This window comes from Microcaecilia unicolor, chromosome 11 (assembly GCF_901765095.1).
Source record: "Microcaecilia unicolor chromosome 11, aMicUni1.1, whole genome shotgun sequence".
Taxonomy (NCBI): domain Eukaryota; kingdom Metazoa; phylum Chordata; class Amphibia; order Gymnophiona; family Siphonopidae; genus Microcaecilia; species Microcaecilia unicolor.
Window position 1 is genome coordinate 31,947,071 of NC_044041.1, and position 20,875 is coordinate 31,967,945.

At 42.1% G+C, this 20,875-nt stretch overlaps 1 protein-coding gene across 1 annotated transcript in view; it reads left to right on the forward strand.

Moving 5' to 3' along the window:
* Window positions 1-20,875, forward strand: part of HECTD4 (HECT domain E3 ubiquitin protein ligase 4) — a 467,625-nt gene that overhangs the window by 417,966 nt on the left and 28,784 nt on the right. Inside the window, 7 exon segments of the mRNA XM_030218637.1 lie at window positions 282-385; window positions 4,419-4,542; window positions 9,804-9,994; window positions 12,330-12,476; window positions 15,113-15,232; window positions 15,346-15,501; window positions 16,791-16,894. Coding sequence (XP_030074497.1) covers window positions 282-385; window positions 4,419-4,542; window positions 9,804-9,994; window positions 12,330-12,476; window positions 15,113-15,232; window positions 15,346-15,501; window positions 16,791-16,894 — 946 coding nt within the window.

A 20,875-nucleotide genomic window follows, 5' to 3' on the forward strand; every position in this document is an offset into this window, starting at 1 on the left:
GTACTCTGCAATTTGGCAAATGAAGTTACAAGACTGTATAGTACAGTTTGTGGTTGTAAAATACTGCGGAGCAACTCTTTCCCAAACTGTTGGAATATGCTGTGATTTGGTCAAAATGAGTTGGTTTATAAGAATAGTAAGACAGAGCAGTAAAACAGACCTTACCTCTTGATCAACTTAAGGCAGGAGGCTCCTTGACATGTGGCAGGATGTGACTTGCCAACTCTTGTGTATTGCTATGTATGCCACTGTTTACTTAACAATCATCCTTGTTCTAACAGGACTGCTCTAAGTGAGAAGAAACCCACAGTGAAGCCAAAGTCTCCAGAAAAAAGCAAACCAGAAGAGAAGGAGCCAGATAAATCCCCTACAAAGAAACAAGAAAGTACAGTGTTGTCTTGTTACAGCCTTCCTTTTGTTCATTATCCCTTCTTTTTATTTTTCATTTATTCTTGCTGGAAATCAGTATTTCTAACATCTGTTATAAAGGAAGAAATGTATTAATTTCAAAGGAAAGGTCCTGCAAACTGCAGAGAATATCAGTTAACATCCTTCTGGTCTGTCAGGCATTTTGGTAATTGCTATAAATCTATTTGACTAAAAACTAAAGAATATGAATAGTTGTAAAATAGCAGGATGGTCATCGTATTTCAGGACCCTCAAGATCCCATGGTACATTATATTGCAGGAGGATGTGATAACAGCAGTTAGTAAATCTGGGTTTTAAAAAGTTTTGGACAAGTTTCTGGAGGAAAAACCCATAGTCTGTTGTTGAGGGACATGGGGGAAGCTACTGCTTGCCCTGGGATTGGTAGCATGAAATGTTGATAGTAATTGGGTTTCTGCCATGTACTTGTGACCTGGATTGACCACTGTTGGAAGCTAGATGGACCATTGGTCTGACCTAGTATGGCTATTCTTATGACGACATAGCACTGTGCCGAAGAAGGTATATATAAATCCAGGCAGTGTTTTTCAACACTTTCCTGGAAGCTGCCTAACACCTCTGGTAATCATTGTTTGAATATGCATAATTCAGTGTAAAAAAAAAAAGTAAAACATAATATCATTACTGACTTAACCAATGTGTAATATATTTATTTCTTTTCTTTTGTTATTTCCCAAATGGAAAAATGAGTGGAAATGAGGTATCATATATACGAGTGTCCAGTGCTCACAAATGTTTTATAAGCATGTACCTCATTTCAAAGCAGCATCTTTTGATATGCAAGAAGGTTTATTTTTTAAAACTGTTCCAGGTTTTATTGACAAAATATAAATGTCTGTTTACTGATCTCCAAAGGGGAAAAATGCTCTGACCCAGTTCAGAGGTTTCAGGGGTTGTTGATTTAGTTAATTTCTCTGGGAGAGCTGCTGTTGGACAGTATTTAAGCACATATGGAGGCTCTAGTGATCTTGATGCCAGTGCTTCAGCACTTTGACCACCTTTGTTGAGGAATCTCAATTCTTTCCACAAAATTCTTTATCCATGGACAAGCAGGGTCACAATGGCCACACCAGTGTGTGATGTCATCAGGATGGAGCTAAGTCAGAACTCATAAAATTCTAAACAGTGTTCAGAAGGAAACAGGACCCCCTTACATATTTTTAAAATACCTTTTAGCTGTCTAAACATTTAGGGACCCTTTTACCATACTGTGGTAAAAAGTGGCCTGCAGTAGTGTGGTCTAGTCTGTCGTGTGTCCTGAGTCTGGAGCAGTACTGAAGACTTTGTTGTTTAGGTGAGTGGTAAAGAGATCTACCGAGGGACTGCCTCATGCTTGATAGATCTCGCAGGCTACACCCATATTGAGAGACCTCTCGTGTGATTGCATGACCCTGTTCAGCCTGTCTTCCAGACAATTGTCTTTTTCTGCTAGATATGTGGCTCTGAGTACCATGTTGTCAGAGCCCACTGCCACATCCAGACTGCTTCCTGACACAAAAGGGTATAAGCCTGTACCCCTCAACCTGATTCTCCGTTTGAACAAGGATAATTTGATTTATCAGCCAATCTCTGAAAGCCTTTAGAGTGTTCCTTATTGTCTGGAGATCCAGGAGATTGATATAAAGAGACTGCTCCTGGGAGGACCAAGTCCCCTAAGTGTGAAGCCGATCTACATGAACCCTCCAGCCCACATTGGATAGATCTGTGAAAAAGATTTTTTGGGACGTAGAATTTGGAATGATAGTCATCAGACCAGATTGGATCGGTTAGCCACCAGCGTAATGATTGCTTGAGCTGTGGTGTGACCTGGATGACATCCTCTAGATTCCCAGTGACCCGATGCCACTGAGAAGTTGGGGTCCACTGGGCTCTGCTGAAAAGGAGACATGCCAAGGGGGTGATATGCACTATCGAGGCCATGTGGCATAGCGATTTCAAATAGATGCTGTTGATACCTGCTGGCTGTGGCGAACCTGATTGGCGATTTGATATTAGAGCAGTTGCTTGATCCTCAGGGAGGAAGGCCTGAGCTTGCACTGTGCTTAGCAGGGTTCTTATATATTCCAATTGTTTAACGGGTTGGAGATGAAAATTCAGGTAATTGATTACAAACCCTAACAGCTCCAACACCCAGATAGTCCTCTGCATTGATTCTTTAGCATCCTCCTGTGACGTGCTGTTGACCAGCCAATCGTCCAGATAGGGAAACACATGCACTCCCAGTCTGCGTAGCACACTGCAACTACTGCAAGACATTTGGCAAAGACCCTGGGCACGAATGCGAAGCCTAAATGTCAGAACATGGTACTGAAAGCGGTACTTCCTTACTATAAATCTGAGGCTATTTCTGGTGACTGGGAAGTATCTGGATGTGAGTATATACATCCTTTAATTCCAGAGAGCATAGCCAATCATTTTTCTGAATTATGGAGAGAAGGGTGCCTAGGGAAACATCCTGAACTTCTGTTGACCAAAATTTGATTAGGGCCCCTAGGTCTAGAATGGGGTGAAATCCTCCTGTTTTCTTGGTGACGAAGTGCCTGGAATAGAATCCATGCCTGGTGGAACAGACTTGACCACATGGGCCTGGAGAAGAACAGAGAGTTCTTCTGCACGTACCTGCCTGTGCTGAGGATGAGAAGACGCTCGTGGTGGGCAATTTGGAGGTGGTGGTTGCCAATTGAGAGCATATCATGCTTGGACAATTTGTAGAATTCAACGGTCGTAGTTTATAAGGGGCCTCCTTTCTTCATAAAAATTCAGCCTCTCCTCTACCAGTGGGTAATCTGGAATGGATACTTTGACTGCGGCTATACTCCTCTGGAACCAGTCAAAAGCTCTCCCCCCCTTTTGGCTGGGGAGTAGGCTGTGGCTTCTGTTGGCAGGGCTGGCAGGCCTGAGGGTATTGGGGCTGCTGCTGGGGACGGGCAGACGAAAGTAATAGGTTATTCTTCGAGGCCCACCAGAAAATCTCCTGACAGAAGAGGATGCAGAAAGAAAGGAACTGGATATTATCAGTGTTTAGAAAAAAATGTTGTCGTCAAAATTATAGATCACTGTTGCAACCTTCTGCTGTCCTGAAGTTGACTGGTTGTATGGTCTGTATAGTAGACCAAATACTAACTTTAAAAAAAAGCATGGCTGACGTAAATTAAATGCGTTCTGAATTTCAACAACTGAGAAAACAATCTTAATCTAGGAAATGGATGGAAGCTAATTTGTAATATATTCTTCTGTCTACTGGTCTTCCATTGGCAATAGGAATGAATAGTCTTGTAGTTCTACTGTATAATAAAAAGAATAAAATTATCTTTGATGCCCTGGGGAACAGCAGAAAATATTAGAGGAGAAATGCCATGAAGAGATCCTTTACCTTTCATGCAGCCTAAGGTGTGCAGTGTGGAAAACTGTGTGACTCCCTTTTAAACAGAAATATCTATATCGGTAACAAGCTTTTTCAGAATTAATAGAGCTTACTTTCCTGAACACATACGCATGCATGTGTCAGCACAAATTTATGAGTCTGCAAAAAAAAAAAAAAAAAAACACATCAGGACCCACATGGAATATCTTTTGGTGCAGATGGTACACAAAACACACGTTTTCTGGGGATATAACCAAATGTGCTTTTTTTATTTAATTATCATTTATGGTATTATGGGGAGGAAAGATTCTGTCAGGCCTTGCAGCTAGAATTTCCTAGTAAGGTGGCTGTATGTCACAACATTGCTCTCAGTCTGATGAGGCCCTTCTCTAGTGTCTGAAACTTGGAATGGAATCCTATACCAAGGCCTCCATGTCCATACAGCATTAACCAGTGGAAAACATGTTCATAACCCAGTACATGAATTTGTTGGTATGAATCTCATCAAACATCACTTGATATTGCGACAAAGTGAAATTAATATAGCCTGTTACATTGAAGTATATAACCATGTCCTTGCTTAACACTTCAAAATTTCTTTGTTAGCTCCTGAAGAAAAGTATTTGACATTGGAGGGGTTTCAGAGGTTCGTAGTGGATCGAGCAAAGCAGGATATCCGAAGCATTTGGAGAGCCATTTTATCCTGTGGGTATGATATGCACTTTGAAAGGTACAGTGAAAGCTTTTACAATTAGCTAATTTGTGTGTTGTGTATACAATGCTATGTTCTTGTACACTGCAGATTTTTGTTCTGTATTGATTACATGGTCATACTTATATACTTTTGTATAACTATAGTTTTTGACCTAAACCTAACCATAGCATCGTTGGTCATGTTGTCTATGATAGATCTGCTTCAGAGGGAATCCTGCTACTTGTCTTGACTTGCTTCATTTTCTTCTTCATTCTATAACTTAGCACCTAATGTTAGGCCCCAAGTAAGCATATGTTATAGAGGTGCCCCTATTCTATAATGTCACACCAAGGTCATGTAGTGCATAACTGCAAGGGGATATACATGTGGGTGGAGCAATACTGAGCCATGGTCATGTTGCAAACAGTCCATCCCTCCTCACACAACAAGAAAGGGAACTATTACATCCCAACCTGGCCATCCTAGCAAATGATTGAACATCATCTTCCTTGTAACAGATTTCAGGGCAGTCGTAGCAGCAATGCTATACTTGGATAGAATGCTGTCAGTTGCATGCTTTGCATGACGCACTTAGGTGCGCCAACTGGTGCCAGTGCACTGACCTATTGTATATGTGTGTGCTTAAATTTTGGTGCTAGTGTGTCTTTGACTATTAGTCAACGACGGCTTAGGCATGCCCTGAAGCCATTATAGAATTGACACTAAGCATGCCCCATTGTGGCGCCTACATCTTGGCACCAAGTTATAGAATTGGTCCCGTTATTTTTATTTTATTTATTTGGATTTGGCTCATGACTTTTTTAGTTGTAGCTCAAGGCTACATTCAGGTATAGTGAGTCCTGTGTCCTAGTTGTTGATTTTTTACTTCAGTTGTGTTGAGCTTGGTCTGTTTCTGTGAGATGATACTTTCCTCACCTGCTCCTTCCTTAGTATATATGTATGGCCATACTGGCACAGACCGAAGATCCATCAAGCCCAGCATCCTGTTTCCAACAGTAGCCAGTCCAGGTCGCAAGTACCTGGCAAGATCCCCAAACAGTACAATACATTTTATGCTGCTTATCCCAGAAATAAGCAGTGGATTTTTCCCAAGTCCATTTTAATAATGGTCTATGGCTTTTTCCTTTAGGAAGCCGTCCAAACCTTTTTTTAAACCCCACTAAGCTAACCGCTTTTACTACATTCTCTGGTAACGAATTCCAGAGTTTAATTACACGTTGAGTGAAGAAATATTTTCTCTGATTTGTTTTAAATTTATTATTATTATTATTACATTTGTACCCCGCGCTTTCCCACACATGGCAGGCTCTATGCGGCTTACATAGTAACAATATAAAGAATTACAAAGTCGTAAATGAAATCAGCGTTAGGAGGTAGGTGTAGGAAGATGGAGAGGAATAGATATGGGATAGCAAAGGATTATGGGAAACATAGTCAATATATAACAGTCGTCGGTAAAAATCAAGTGGGCAGGCTTTAGTAAGTTGAATCATTAGGGTAGGCTTTCTTGAAGAGATGGGTCTTCAAAGATTTTCTGAAGGGTAAAAGGCCATTGATCGGGTGGATCTTGGTAGTGCATTCCAAAGCTGGCTACCCAAAAAGGAAAAGAAGGATTTGTACCTTTGTACTTTACTACTTTGCAGCTTCATTGCTTGCCCCCTAGTCCTAGTATTTCTGGAAACAGTAAACAAGCGATTCACATCTACCCGTTCCACTCCACTCATTATTTTATAGACCTCTATCATATCTCCCCTCAGCCGCTTTAGCCTTTTCTCATAGGGAAGTCGTCCCATCCCCTTTATCATTTTTGTCGCCCTTCTCTGTACCTTTTCTAATTCCACTATATCTTTTTTGAGATGTGATGACCAGAATTGAACACAGTATTCAAGGTGCGGTCACCCCATGGAGCGATACAAAGGCATTATAACTTCCTCATTTTTGTTTTCCATTCCTTTACTAATAATGCCTAACATTCTATTTGCTTTCTTAGGGGCTGCTGCAGAGGGTTTCAACATATCATCAACAGTGACACCTAGATCCCTTTCCCGGTCGGTGACTCCTAATGTGGAACCTTGCATTATATAACCATAAATCGGGTTCCTCTTTTCCACGTGCATCACTTTGCAGTTGCTCACATTAAACGTCATCTGCCATTTAGATGCCCTGTCTCCAAGTCTCATAAGGTCCTCTTGTAATTTTTCACAATCCTCTTGCGATTTAACAACTTTGAATAACTTTGTGTTGTCAGCAAATTTAATTGGCTCACTAGTTACTCCCATCTCTAGATCATTTATAAATATGTTAAAAAGAAGCGGTCCCAGCACAGACCCCTGGGGAACCCCACTATCTACCCTTCTCCATTGAGAGCACTGACCATTTAACCCTATTCTCTGTTTTCTATCCTTTAACCAGTTTTTAATCCACAATAGGACACTACCTCCTATCCCATGACTTTCCAATTTCCTCTGGAGTCTTTCATGGAATACTTTGTCAAATGCCTTTTTGAAAATCCAGATACACAATATTTACCGGCTCACCTTTATCCACAAGTTTGTGCTCAGGAGCTTGAAGGAATAAAACCATTTCTTGTTGCTGTAATACGAGTGTTGACGTTTAAGGATGTACCAAATATTCATATTTGATTTGATTTGGCCCCAAATACATTATTCATATTCACCTGAATAGTGATTTCAATTCAAATACAAATAATCCGGGGCGCTATTGTGCTAAATCCTACTGAAATAAATACTTGTTCTATGATTTCATGTTGCTTCTTTTATTATTTTAATGTTAAAGCTCATTGCCCATTATTCATATTCGTATTCAGTCGAATAAAAATTTTCATTATTCATATTTGGCTGAATATGAAAATATGCTATTCGGTACAGTTCTAGTTATGATACTAAGTTAGTCAAACTCTCCAGAAACCATTTTGCCCAACACTAATGAAATTTAACTTTCAAAAGAAAGAATAAGAAACTTAAAGAATATGACCTTTGGGAGTTGTTTTGGGGAAGCATTTTAATATAGTCATACTAGTCAGATTCTTCAACATATCAAATAGGTTATTGTGTTTTTTCTTTTAATTTATTTTACTTCTTTATATCACACATATAATGCTTACTTAGAATAAAAGTTTTATTGTAATCAAACTTCCTATATATATATGTTATTATCTGCATTGGTTATTTGTACAGGTTTATGCTTAATATTATGCTGGATTGAGATTAGAAATAAGTTATTGATAGTTGTAATATGTTTGTGATTTTATTTATGTATGTTTATTTGTAACTGGCTTAGGCATGCTATAAATGTAGTAAATAAATATTTAAATTCTCTCTTGTTTGTTCTGTCCAGTAATTAGTTATTGGTATAGTTGTACTTTACATTTAGGAATGTGATACTGTTATGGGGTTCTCAATGTACCAGGGGCGTAGCCACTGATGGACTTGGGTGGGCCAAGGCCCACCCATTTATGGCTCAGGCCCACCCAATAGTAGCACATGTTTAGTGGTAACTGGAGGGAATCCCAATCTCCGCCAGCTGAAGATTTTCCCCTGATGGTAACGAAAACGCTACTCTCCATGACACCAGTACATGCTCAGTTTTCAGTGCATGCCTGCTGCCAAGGTGGAAAGAAGCGTTTTCCCACCAACTGAGATAATTTTGGGGGGAGTAGAACACTTGGTGCCCACCCAATTCTTGCCTAGGCCCACCCAAAATCTGTTGTCTGGCTACGCCCCTGCAATGTACATAAATGCTAAACAGACTTCCTGTCTGCAATAAAAATAAGATTTAGAAAAGGAACATACTTATCCACAGGAAGAGGCTCTCAAGAACAGGGCTAGGAACTGGTTTGTTTTTCAGGATTCTCTAATGCATACACATGAAATAACACACATTAATAAAATGACTGGTTGGTGGTCCTCAAGAACTGAAATTGCTCTTCCCTGCTCAACAGGATCAACACTTTCAGCAGCACCATCACCTCCACCCTCAATGATCCAAGTAGCTTTCCACTAGTCTCGAGGACTGGATTGAGAACCTCTGGTCCAACTATTCCCTATAATTCTTCCTTCAATCTTTATTCCTCATATGCATAGCCACTCCCCTTTTCCTGTCTGTTTTGTCTTCATCTTGACATCTCTCACAACTCTGCCTTTTGTTGTTGTTTTTTTATCATTTATTAAAATTTGTTATACTATTTCTAATTAAAACAAATCGAAACGGTTTAGAGTCAGAATAAAAATTATCTCAAACATGGAAAGGAATGCCATAATTCAATAGAAAAGAACACTCAAACCAGAGACATGCACACAATACAGAGCAAAAGCCTTCACATCTATCAGTTGTTCACCAGAAAGACTGCCCATCACAGGGTTCAAAAAGAGGGCTAATTTAAAAATCAAAAGCCAATGGGAAGAAACAAGTCTTCAAAGAAGCTCTAAAAAGAGCATAATACTTCTCAAGGTGCAGATGCTGAAGGAGTGAATTCCATAAGGCAGGTGAAAGAAAAAAGAAGGCTGTAGACTGCTTGGATTCCCATCTTGCCTTAGTGGGGGGTGGCAACACGAACCTGTTATCAGATAAAGACTGGAAGGTACACGATGGAGTGTACAGTGTGATCATTGAAACAAAATAGGCTAGGAAACTGTGTAGAGAACATTATGAGTTAGGATAAGGATCTTGAATTTGACTCTGTATTCAATAGGTAGCCAGTGGAAACGCTTCAAAAGAGGAGAGACATGATCATAGTGTTTTGCTTGGCAGATTAGACATGCAGCTGTGTTTTGAAGGGTCTGTAAACGTTTGAGATTGAATTTGGTGATGCCTGTGCAGACGACATTACAATAGTTGTATCAAGAGTTAATGTAAGCATAAGTTAGAGAGCAAAGAGCAGCTGAATCGAGCTTATTACGCACTGCTCTTAACCATCTTTGGAACTCTATGCCTTTTTATCTCCCCTGAGAATCTGCTGCCCCTAAATTTAAGCTTAGCTTTTACAATTCTCCTTTGTCCAAGCTCTTAGGCAGGAAAAGTAGATGTGATTGATCAGCACTATCTTTCTTCTCCATCTACTCAGTGACTATAACTTTCTTTACCTGCTATTAATATTATAAACCACCCTGTTGGCCTTCCATGCCATAAAGGCAGTCTAACAAGTCTTATGAATACATACATACCTTAAAATGATTTGTTTATGTTTATGGCTTTTATGCATTCATTGTAACACCCAAATCATTTGCAATTGAACAATGATTCTTTCTGTTGCTTAGGTGTGCCTGCATCGATACGCGGCATGCTCAGAAAGCATGCAAAAAATGGACTTTGGAAATGGATGTAGCCCTAGTTCAGTACATCAACCGACTGTGTCGCCATCTGGCAATTACACCAGCCCGGCTGCATCCCCATGAAGTATATCTGGATCCAGCAGATACAGCTGATCCACGAGTTTCTTGCCTGCTGAGTGCGTTCATTTTGCAATCGTTTTCATCTAAAAAGTATCTTGCTAATAGTACTCATGGGTAATAGATAATATGATTGTAAGAACCTTTGATTAAATCATGGCTTATCTAAAATGGTAACCCAGAAACCCTCGAAGAGGACCACTCTCACTTATAACACCCAATTGGGGTGGTTCTCTTCGTGGGTTTTTGGGTTATCTGTGTATAATGGTGACATATATTTTAGGAGACTGTTGAAATATTATTTGTGTGCATTTTCCAAGCTAGTTGGATGCCACTTTTTCATTTCTTTCTTTGAAACTGGTTATTCTTATTTTCTTAGGGCCTTGATATCCCTGGGTAATTTTTCTATCTTAATACAGATATCTGGAAAATCAAATTTTGAGACTTTCAGTGTACAGAAAAAATAGTGGAAATTAGTATACCATTAACATCAAAACCGGTGCACAGGTACTAGTGCCCTAGGCAAATCTTCAGCCTTGTCCCCCCCCCCCCCCCCCCCCCCCCCCCATAACTTTTGGGCCCTTTGACACTTCCTACAATCATGAACATCCCAACACCACTGCCAAATGGGCTATTTGAAAACTGTCCACCCACCCTGTTGGCAGAGGTACCTCCTATTGTTTGAGTTTGTCTGGACTTGTTGTTTGCTTTGACTGCAGCTCTCTTTCAGACCAAACACTGGCGCTAGAGTCAATTAGTGCTGGACTAGTGCCAGCATTGGTGTGCAGATGATGTTCAGAGGACACCAATGCTAGAGACAATGTGTGTGCCAAAGATGGTCGCAAAACAGTGTAAATGTAGGGGAATTAATGTTAATGAGGTAATTTAGCTATTCACTCCAATGCTCGGAGAACAGTGCACGAAACATACCACCAGCTCCGAGGTGGCACTGAGGGAGTTGAAGAAAGAATTTCTGATGCTTTTTGGTTTAAAATCTGGAAGTCTGGGATGAGAGTGGGGGGAGGGGTGTTGAGATGCCTTTTTATCTTACCGAGATGTGCCATCTGAGACTGGATACAACAGACAGTAAAGGGCTCAGCCCTGTGCAGTGCTGGGAATCCCTTGAAACAGATTTTTACTACTATCCAGAGTTTAGCTGGAGAGATTACTCTTGAGAAGAAATGTATCTCTTGCCCGGCAATGTACACTGCTGCTGCTCATTTCCAACCACATGTAAAATAGGCAGCTCTCCTCTCTGTGCATGCTTCACTTACCACAAAACTCTTGTGCTCATGTGCTAGGCACGTTCCTCCCCGCTTAACTTCCCAATTCTTAATGCTAAGAGCACGCTTATAATTTGCATGCTATTGCATGATATTGTTGAGCATTGGAATGTTGTTTTTTTAATGAGCTGTTCCTGCGATATTCTCGGTGCTGTTCCATACAGCGCGGAGTTCTGAGGGTCTGCCCATTTGGTGGCCCCGGAAACTGCTGCCCTGGGCAACAGCATAGTCCTTCCTAATGGTTGGGCCTGCCCCAGGACATGCTCTTTTTGTGGAGTCATATTTGTAGACCCTAGGATCCTGATGGCGAACCTATGACACGCGTGTCAGCACTGACACGCGGCGCCACCGCAGTGTGGTCTGTCCTCGCTCCCGGAAACTAACCTTAAAGCCTCCTTTCACGTCGCAGCAAGCAGCAGCAGGGCAGGCCACTCCTTCCTTCCGTGTCCTGACCTCGCCTGACGTAACGTCCGCGAGGGCGGAGCACAGAAGGAAGGAGGAGAGGTCTGCCCTGCTGCTGCTTGCTGCAACATGAAAGGAGGCTTTAAGGTTAGTTCCGGGCCCGGTAGCGGGTGGAGGGGGGCCCAGCGAACCCGGGTGGGCAGCGATCTCGGGTAGGGGGGGCCCGGGGGCGGTCCTAGTAACAGTGATTTTTGTTGAAGTGACACACCACCCGAGTTATGCTTGGTTTTTTGGTGAATTTTGACACACACCAAGCTCAAAAGGTTGCCCATCACTGCCCTAGGAGGATATTTTCACCTTTGTACAATGGCCACACCTACAGATTAGACTCAAAGTTACAAGCATATAGAGGTTCTGTAAAGAGCTACAGCTTGTGGTGCTCTAACCAAAGACAGTCTCTCAGATAGCTGGGCTAATAGGAGGAGGGTGAAATCCTTAAGTAACTGCAAATGAAAGCCTATGGTGCCATACACTTCTAAAGGTTTGTTAAAACTGAGCTGGATTCAAAAGGAATTCCTTCCCTCTCCCTCATAAGAAGTCAGTCTGGCAGGTGTATTTTTTTAAGCTAGAATTGAAGTGAGAATTGGTGTGAGAATAGTAAAGATTCAGTTTATGCTTTTTTTTTTGTCTAACATTTCATCCAATTTAGATGTCCCTATTGAAAGTTTACGGCTGCGTTTTGCACTGCTTCAGTCTCTGAACACCACATTGGAGACCTTTTTCTTGCCACTGGTTGAACTACGGCAGACAGAAATGTGCAAGCACAGCATTGCTTCTTTGCTGCAAGAAGTCAAAGGTCAGTGAGGCAAAGTGAGAATGGATGGATTGCTTGTTTTTTCTAAGAACAGCTTAAATCTGTTGAGTGCAAATTAGAGTTGACACTTAGGCCCAGATGCACTAAACTTTAACGACCCTTTAACGAAGAAATTTTCAACCGTAGCATGCATTAAAGGCCATTTTTCGACGAAGCTAGCAGCTAACGAGAACAGAATGCAAACAAGTCACAATTGCAATGTGGACAATTCGGGATGCACTAACCATACCGACGATTGCACTGAATCATTTACCGTGAAATATTTAACGTGAGGTCAGAGCTGTCGTTAAGGCTTGAGCTGTCATACAGACACTGCTCCCCGCTTCTCCCTGCAGCATAAAAATCCAAGCTGGCACGTTTGAAAATATAAATAACCCACACAAACACGTGGCTCCCCACTTCCCCCTGCATAAAAAAGAAAATCAAACCAAAAGGCAAAAAAGGATTGGGTGGGGGCAAAGGTGCTCGCCAGGAGCATCCTGTATGGCCGGCCTTGCCCCCCCCCCCCCACCCAAGGTCGCCGCTGCTCCCCGCTTCCCCCTGTATTAAATAAAAAAAACAAAAATCAAAAGTTTAGCAGCCCTGGCCCCCCTCCCTTCCTCTCTCTCGTTCTCCTTCTCCCACAGCTCCGCCTCCCGCCATCCTCCGCCCCTGTACCCCACCCCCCCTGAGGTCGTCGCCACCGCTCCCCCCCTCCACCGGACCCCCCCTCTGCCTTACCGGGCCCATGCAGCGCCTCTGTGTGAAGGCGCTGAACGGGCAAGAAGACCATCTGATCACCGCGAGTCTTCAGGACGTCTCTCCTTCTTCCCTGAACTGGGCCCTCCCCGTCTGACGTAAGTAACTATGTAGGTTACTTACGTCAGACGGGGCCGGGCCCAGGTCAGGGAAGGAGAGACGTCCTGAAGACTCGCGGTGATCAGATGTTCTTCTTGCCCGTGCAGCGCCTTCACACAGAGGTGAGAGGCGCTGCGCAGGCCCGGTAAGGCGGAGGGGGGATCCGGTGGAGAGGGGGAGCGGCGGCGACGACCACAGGGAGGCGGGGCACGGGGGCGGAGGATGGCGGGAGGCGGAGCTGTGGGAGAGAGAGAGAGGAAGGGAGGGGGACCGGGGCTGCTAAACATTTGATTTTTGTTTTGATTTTTTATTTAATACAGGGGTAAGCGGGGAGCAGCCAGCAAGAAGACAACCGTAAGAATTTATCAAATCATGTCTTTCTCTGTTGTCTGGAGCCAGAGTGATGAGCTTTGAATGGCCTGGCATTTTAGATTCTTGTGCAACTAGAGTGCCTGGAGTCAGAGCAGGAAGGAGGAGGAGGAGGTGGCAAATGTGATCCAAGGCACTGCTGCTTTCCTCCACTTGTTTTGCTCCTTTCAGGAGATTATTGGTGGGGGTGGGGAGAGCGAGGGTTTAGCTGCTGACTGAAGAATCTTCTCCTCTCCCTGATACTCCCCTTCCTCTTACTGATCCTCACCCAATCTCTGGTCCCTTTCCTTCAACCAAAACTGATATGAGACCTCTCGTTTGCGTCCCAAAAATGTATACAGAGCCACAATCAAGGCTGGAAAAGTACTTTATTTTTATAATGTAAGATCAAATTTACATTAATTTGCAAAACAAATTTGCACATTTATGCATATCCTATATAATAAAACTCACCCTCAACGTTCTGAGGACAGTGACTTCCTTCCAGAACGGTTCGTAAGACCATGGTGGTGAAGCCACCGAACTCGCCCAGGCTAGGGGCCCCGCCCTCGTGTCAAACGTCATGACGTCGAGGGCGGAGCAATGGCGTTCGGTGCGTCCAAGAGGCAGGTGCGGAATGCGGAGCAATGCCGTCAGAACGACGAAGGGGTCCGTAGGTAGGTTGGTCGGGAGGGAGAAGGGGGCGACGAAGGGGTCGGTAGGGAGAGGGGGGGTTGGGGAGGAAAACCTTGCTAGCGCCCGTTTCATTTGCTCTTGAAACGGGCCTGTTTTCCTAGTGTTCAATATAATTTCAGAAATTTTGACACAACAATTCTCTTTGGTTGAGTAAGCATCCATCATGGTAGATAAAAAACTGGAGTTGAGAGGATAAGATGGGAAATGGTGTGTATGCCTAGTGAAGAATTCTGATCTGTACTAAGTATCTGAGAGCAGTGATGTATGTACTGCTGCATTTTCAAACCTATGCACACTTACACTTACAAATGGAAGGCAGTGGTCTATGTGAATATTTTTTTTTATTAGAAAATGAAAGTAAAGCTATGTGCATAGGTTTGATTTTGAAAATTAATGTAAAGTACTTATGGTCTGTGCAGCTATGTGGACAGTATTAAATTAGCCCTCCTAACTGGCATTGCTACATTGAGATGGACTGTTACATATAGTATTTGTTCCTGTTCTCACCAGAGGCAGCACCCATGGCTCTATATGGAAAGGAAGAAAGAGACATCACCCAGCATTTTTTCAGATCCCAGAAAACTGATCTTTAAACTTTGTTTGAGTTTTCATTTAAAGAGAAGCATGGCCAAACATGTTTTGTACATATTCTCTCTGACTACTCACTATAGATTTAAATTTTGCAACCAGTAGAAGGCAGTACCACTTTCTCAGACTGTTTATTTGTATCTGTCCAGGCCTAATCTTTTATGATACAAAGGTAATTGTGTTGAATCGAATGCTAAATGCAACTGTGCAAAGGACAGCAGATCATGCAGCCCCTGAGATTACACTGGATCCCCTGGAAATTGTAGGAGGTAAAGTATAAATAAAATCAAATTCTCAATCCATAGTCAAATTTGTAACAAGTGACTTATGAAATATTGTATATATTGTACACATTTTTAAATAATTTTGTTGGTTTCTGTAGGAGAAATTCATTGTTCAGAAAATTCCTACTTCTGCCAAGCTGCTCGACAGCTGGATTCTGTGCCTTCTTCTCAGCTCTGTGTTAAATTGGCCAGTGGAGGAGATCCGACCTATGCCTTTAACATTCGGTTTACTGGAGAAGAGGTTCATGGGACGAGTAAGTAACCAAGTTGATTGATAAAGGAAAACTATACCACAGGAAACATGTAATTCTGGGTTCTTTATAGCCACAATAAATTGGAGTGTTGCTTCTTGGCTGTTGACTGAGCTCCAAGTGCAAGATCTGAATTTGTACAGTATCATGGGAATAATTCCATGCCTCCTGACCCCACTGGGGGAGGGGGTGGGCCATGGTCTTCATAACACATTGCCAAAACAGGAAATAGAAATCTGCTTTAAATGTTAATAATTCTTCAGGACTGGGAAAGACTGTGTATCCTGCACTGGGAATCGCTGACTTTTTTTTTTTAATACTTTATTTTTTCAAAATTTACAAGATCTCGCTTATAAATGGTAATACAGCCATAAATTTACAAACTACGTTGTGTATCAATAAAATAAAATTTATATAATCTCAAGAGGTAAGTTAAACAAACATAATAATACGACAGTTGCTTCGTTAGACCACCATTCTTAGTGGGGGAGGAGAAAGAAAAAAGAGATTTAAATGATAGTATCAAATAAAAAAGAAAATGGCCTGGCTCTATACCCCCAACTTTCAGTTCTTACACTTAATATCTCAACACATTCTACCTGGACATCTTTTTTTTTTTTCAATAAACAATTCAAGCTGATCTAATTCAAAAAAGATACATTTGTTACCCAAATATTTTATACAACATTTGCATGGGTAGGCTAACAAAAATGTAGCCCCCATTGCTTTAACTTCTTCTGTGTAAGTTAGAAAAGCTTTCCTGCGTTCCTGTGTTATTCTAGTCACATCCTGGAAGATCCAAATTTTTTGCCCACAAAATAATTTATGTGAATTCTTAAAGTACAATCTTAATAAGGCATTTGAGTCTTGCTCAAAAACAAATGTTACTAGGAGCGTCCTACGAGCGGACACCTCTGTCATAGAATCCTCCAGGAAAGCTGAAATATCTTGAAGGTTCGGGACCTGGTTGTTATCTGTTGAAGTCACCTGAGTTTGTTTAGACTCAGGTAGATAATACATTTTATTAATCGGTGGAACCGCAGTTTGAGGATAAGCCAAAACTTCAAATAGGTATTTTTTCCAAAGATCTATTGGTGAAATTCCATATACAATAGGAAAATTTAGAAACCGCAAGTTCAACCGTCTGTTATAGTTTTCTATCTGTTCCAGCTTTAAAGAAGTCCTGGTTTTATCTTTTATCAACGTTTCCGTTACAGTTTTCAAAGTTGAGATTTCAGATTTAACAGGGAATCACTGACATTTACTGAGTCTGGCATCTCTTTTGTTTACAGGTGGCTCCTTCCGCCATTTTCTGTGGCAGGTCTGTAAGGAGCTCCAGAGCTCCTCGCTCTCTCTCCTTTTATTGTGTCCCAGTTCTGCTGTCAATAAAAATAAGGTACAATATTAGAATAACGTCTAAGAGTTCTTTTACATTTATACTGTTTGTGCTTGTGTTTATTTTGTATAATCTTTTTATAATTCTGTACATAACACTCTGAACACTTTTAGCTGTAAAGTATTAGTAAGAATAAAGATATTAAAAGTAAGTTTGTCCTTTACACATAAGGCCGGTGGGATTTCAATATTCTTAACTTTAAGAGTATGGTTTTTAAGTCAGGGTCCTATCCTGCTGCTGTCTAAATGTTTTAATAGTTTCATGAGTCCTTGAAAAATACCAGGTAGGTTTAGCAAAAGTAGTAGAGTCGAGATTAAAACCCATTAGTACTGTTAAGTATTAGTAGTGTGTGCTTGGACTGTAAGTAAAGCACATGCATAGATTTTAAAGTCACATATTTTCCAATAGCTTCTTTTAATACTTTAAAAATGCATGCTAAGAAGAATCAAAATCTGTTTTTGTCAAATGGACCAAATACCTGGATGGAGGGGAGGACCACTTCTATTCTTTATGGGCTTTAAAATTAAGAAAAGAAAGAAAAGTCAGTGCAGGGAAATTCTAGTACAGGGCTCTATGAAAACCATTGGAACTTAGTTATCCTCTTTAGGCAGATTAGCTGTTCCCCACTTACTGGGGTTCGAAAATAGAGTGAAGCTCACTGCACTTAAATCAGAGCCTGAATGGCTTGATAAAAAGGGACGGTCTCATAGGTTCTCCTATTTTCTCCATGGTGGATTCCCTCATCAGAGTAGGACCCAGGAAGAAGAAAATAGCTATGCTGAAGAACCCCAGAGCATAGAAACGTAACTAAAAGCTCTAATCTCCAGAAGAGTGAGACTAGAGAAGGGTCATTCCTTATGGACTCAGAGTGCATTTGCTCCTCCAGTAGGGATCTAACTGTTGGCACTAAAGACTGAGCAGACTGCAGATCTGTTCTGAGAAACTTCCTGTGGCACTCCAGACCTTCTCTTGCTATGCCACGGGGTAATCTACAGTTGGAAGTGGAGCACTATTACTCTCTGAGCTCCCTTGGAGTACTAAAATAAAAAGTACTTGAGAAAGTGCTCCCAAACTGATGTGAATGAAATCCTTTCTCCCAGTTATTCTCATGGGATTACCAGGGGCAGACATCATTCGGGCAATCAGGCAGTACCCAAGGGCCCAGAGACTCTAGGGGAGCCCAGAGGCTCTTCCCCCTCCCACTACCTCCGCACACTACAGCCCCCCCCCCTCCCGATTCAAGCAGAAAGATCTTGGGCAGATGGCCCAGAGAAGCCAAATGGCCTCATAAGGCAGGGATAGCCACAATGCTTTCCTGTGAGGTTGCATTCCCAGTAGTGTAGTATCACAGGTCTGCAGCCAAGATGTCTCAATGCTCTTCCACGTTATTATACAGGGGAAGGTAGAGGATAGATTGCTGCAGCATGCATCCTGGAAACTGTCAGACTTCCACTGAACACATGTCCAAAGGCTGGAAAAGGGGATTGGCAAGTATTGAAGTACCATGGAGTAGGAAGCGGGTTAGAAATTCTGCTGTCTTCCTTTCTCAGACCTTCGGTGAACCTGGAGACTGTAGGTTGTATTGAGGCTTATGTGCAGTGTTATTGTTCCAACAGGGGGAAACTGAATGAGTTGGTGTTTAGCTGAGGAGAGACTGGACAAGGAGAAATAAATCTAAGATCCAGGCCTAGATGCAGGGGAAACAGAATAGTTCCCTTTAAAGCCAAAGGACTGGCATTTAGATATTAGCAAAACCTTTATACAGCATGTATTAACAGTAGGCTGGTAATAAATGAACTTAATGGCAGAGAGGAAATGGGGTAGGTCAGGGATGCAGGATTTCAGGCTTCAAGTACCACAAACAGGCCAGGTTTTCAGGATATCACTAATAAGTATGAATGAGGTAGATCTGCATGGATACTACGCATTTGTATATAAATCTGTCTCGTGTATATTCATTAATATTAAACATATGGTCAGTTATGCTTGAAACATTTTATTAACCACTATTTGTATTGAAAAAATTACAATCTGTTCATTTTACTCTATAACTTAATTCCCACATGCTCTCTCATCATGCATACCATCAACCATCCTAACCCATACCCTTCATAAGAACTCACTAATACAATTCAATCCTAACTACTCGCTAAATACCCAGATCAACTACAATTTTAACCGTCCATGTTGACCATCCATTGTTTATGCCTTGACAAATAGTTCCATTCTGTGATGTTCCATCAGAAAACACTTGATTGTGCATATTCGTTAGGGATACCCTGAAAACCTGGCCTGTTTGTGGCTCTTGAGGCCTGAACTCCTGCACCCCTGGTGTAGGCTCTGGTATGCACATGTTAGAAGAATCAGAGATGGGTGACAGGGACTTGGATCAGTTCCTCCAGTTCTCATTTCAGGAACTGAATGCATATTTATTAGGGCCATATTCTGCCTCAGCCTTTTTATGGCCCAGACAATAAATGGATAGAGAACAAAAATTATATCTATCCTTTACAAAAAGGCAATGAGGTGGACCACTTGGGATAAGGAGAGAGCATCCTGGAAGGCTTCCTTACATATGCAAGAGGACTTTATCCCTCCCTCTTTGTTGGGATAAACATTGCCCTTTAGTTCACAGTCTGCTCAAAGTCAAGCTTGCTTGTTGTCCAGGAACTGAAGACAGTGAGAGTGTAGAACACTGTCCATTGCTCTAGATGACTCATAAGGAGAATCATTTCAGTAGCAGTTCAGGTCCCCAGATGCAAGTGATGCCTTTTTGGTGCCATCCAAGGTACCTTGCATGCAAAGATACGAGGGATGTGTCCTCTAGGGTGGAATATCAACCAGGAGGACTTGGAGTGCCATTGTTAGCCTCCTGGAATGAGCTAAGAGAAATTGGTCAAATTTCAGGGCCTTTGGGTACTTGTTATCCAAGCCCAACATGATGCAGGGCTTGATGAATCTTGCATTGATTAGTATGGTTGACCTTAAACTTTCATGTTCCTCTAGTTGCTCCAGAAGCAGATATCTACTTTAGCCTGTCCCTTTGTAGAGCAGTGGTACAGAAAATTTGGTTCAGGAGTGAAAAGTGTAAAGTTGTGGAGTGAGAAGCATATTCATAGCCACTGCTCTTAGGACATTGCATCCAGATGAAACATGAGGTTGTGATCACCGCAGGGGAAGAGGTAGGAGCTCCTGTCGGTATGGGAGTCAGGATTGTGCTGCTTGTGAAGCTCTTTGAATTGCACCATGCCTCTGCAGGAGGGCAGTCCTTAAGGGGGTGGTGTCTGTGCCGGTGTTGGTGCTGGACATACCCAGAACTGCTGTCATTGGTGTGACAGGTATGGCAACCTGTTTCCAGCACAGTCCAACATTGTCGCAGAAGGCAGTGCCAGAGCAAGGACTGGAGGTAATTGAGAGGGTCAGAGTACAGCAATGATTTTCCCCCTGCTGTTTGCCATTGATGCAAAAATAAGTGCTACAGCAAGAACCAGAGGCAGAGCAAAGCCACAGTGTACACTCATGTACTGGCCAGCATCAGCACTGTTGAGGAATCAGAGCAGTATAGTAGTACCCTGCAGCACAGTAAAGTCAGCACTGCTACACATCTTGTTGATGGTGCTGGGACCCTTGTAGAATCTGATCTGGAGTTTGGGCAGTCAGACGATGAAGAGCTCCAGTACCGGCACTGTTGTGTCTTTTACAGGCAGCGTTGGTCAGCCAGGTGTGCAGGCCTGCCATGAGACAAAATCGGTCTTTGAGTGTTAGCTTCTTTGTGTCTCCTAAGGCTGCCAGTGTAAAGCAAACTTTCCCCACATTTTGAGGGGCCTCCTGAGAACATGCCACTGGTTCCAGTGATTCCATGGAGACAGCCATTGAACATTGCAAAGAGTTCTCTCAGTTTTAAGTCATCTCTGCTGTGAGAAATAAAGGTGATGGCACAAGGGGTCAGTATTATTATTATTTGTTAGATTTGTATCCCAC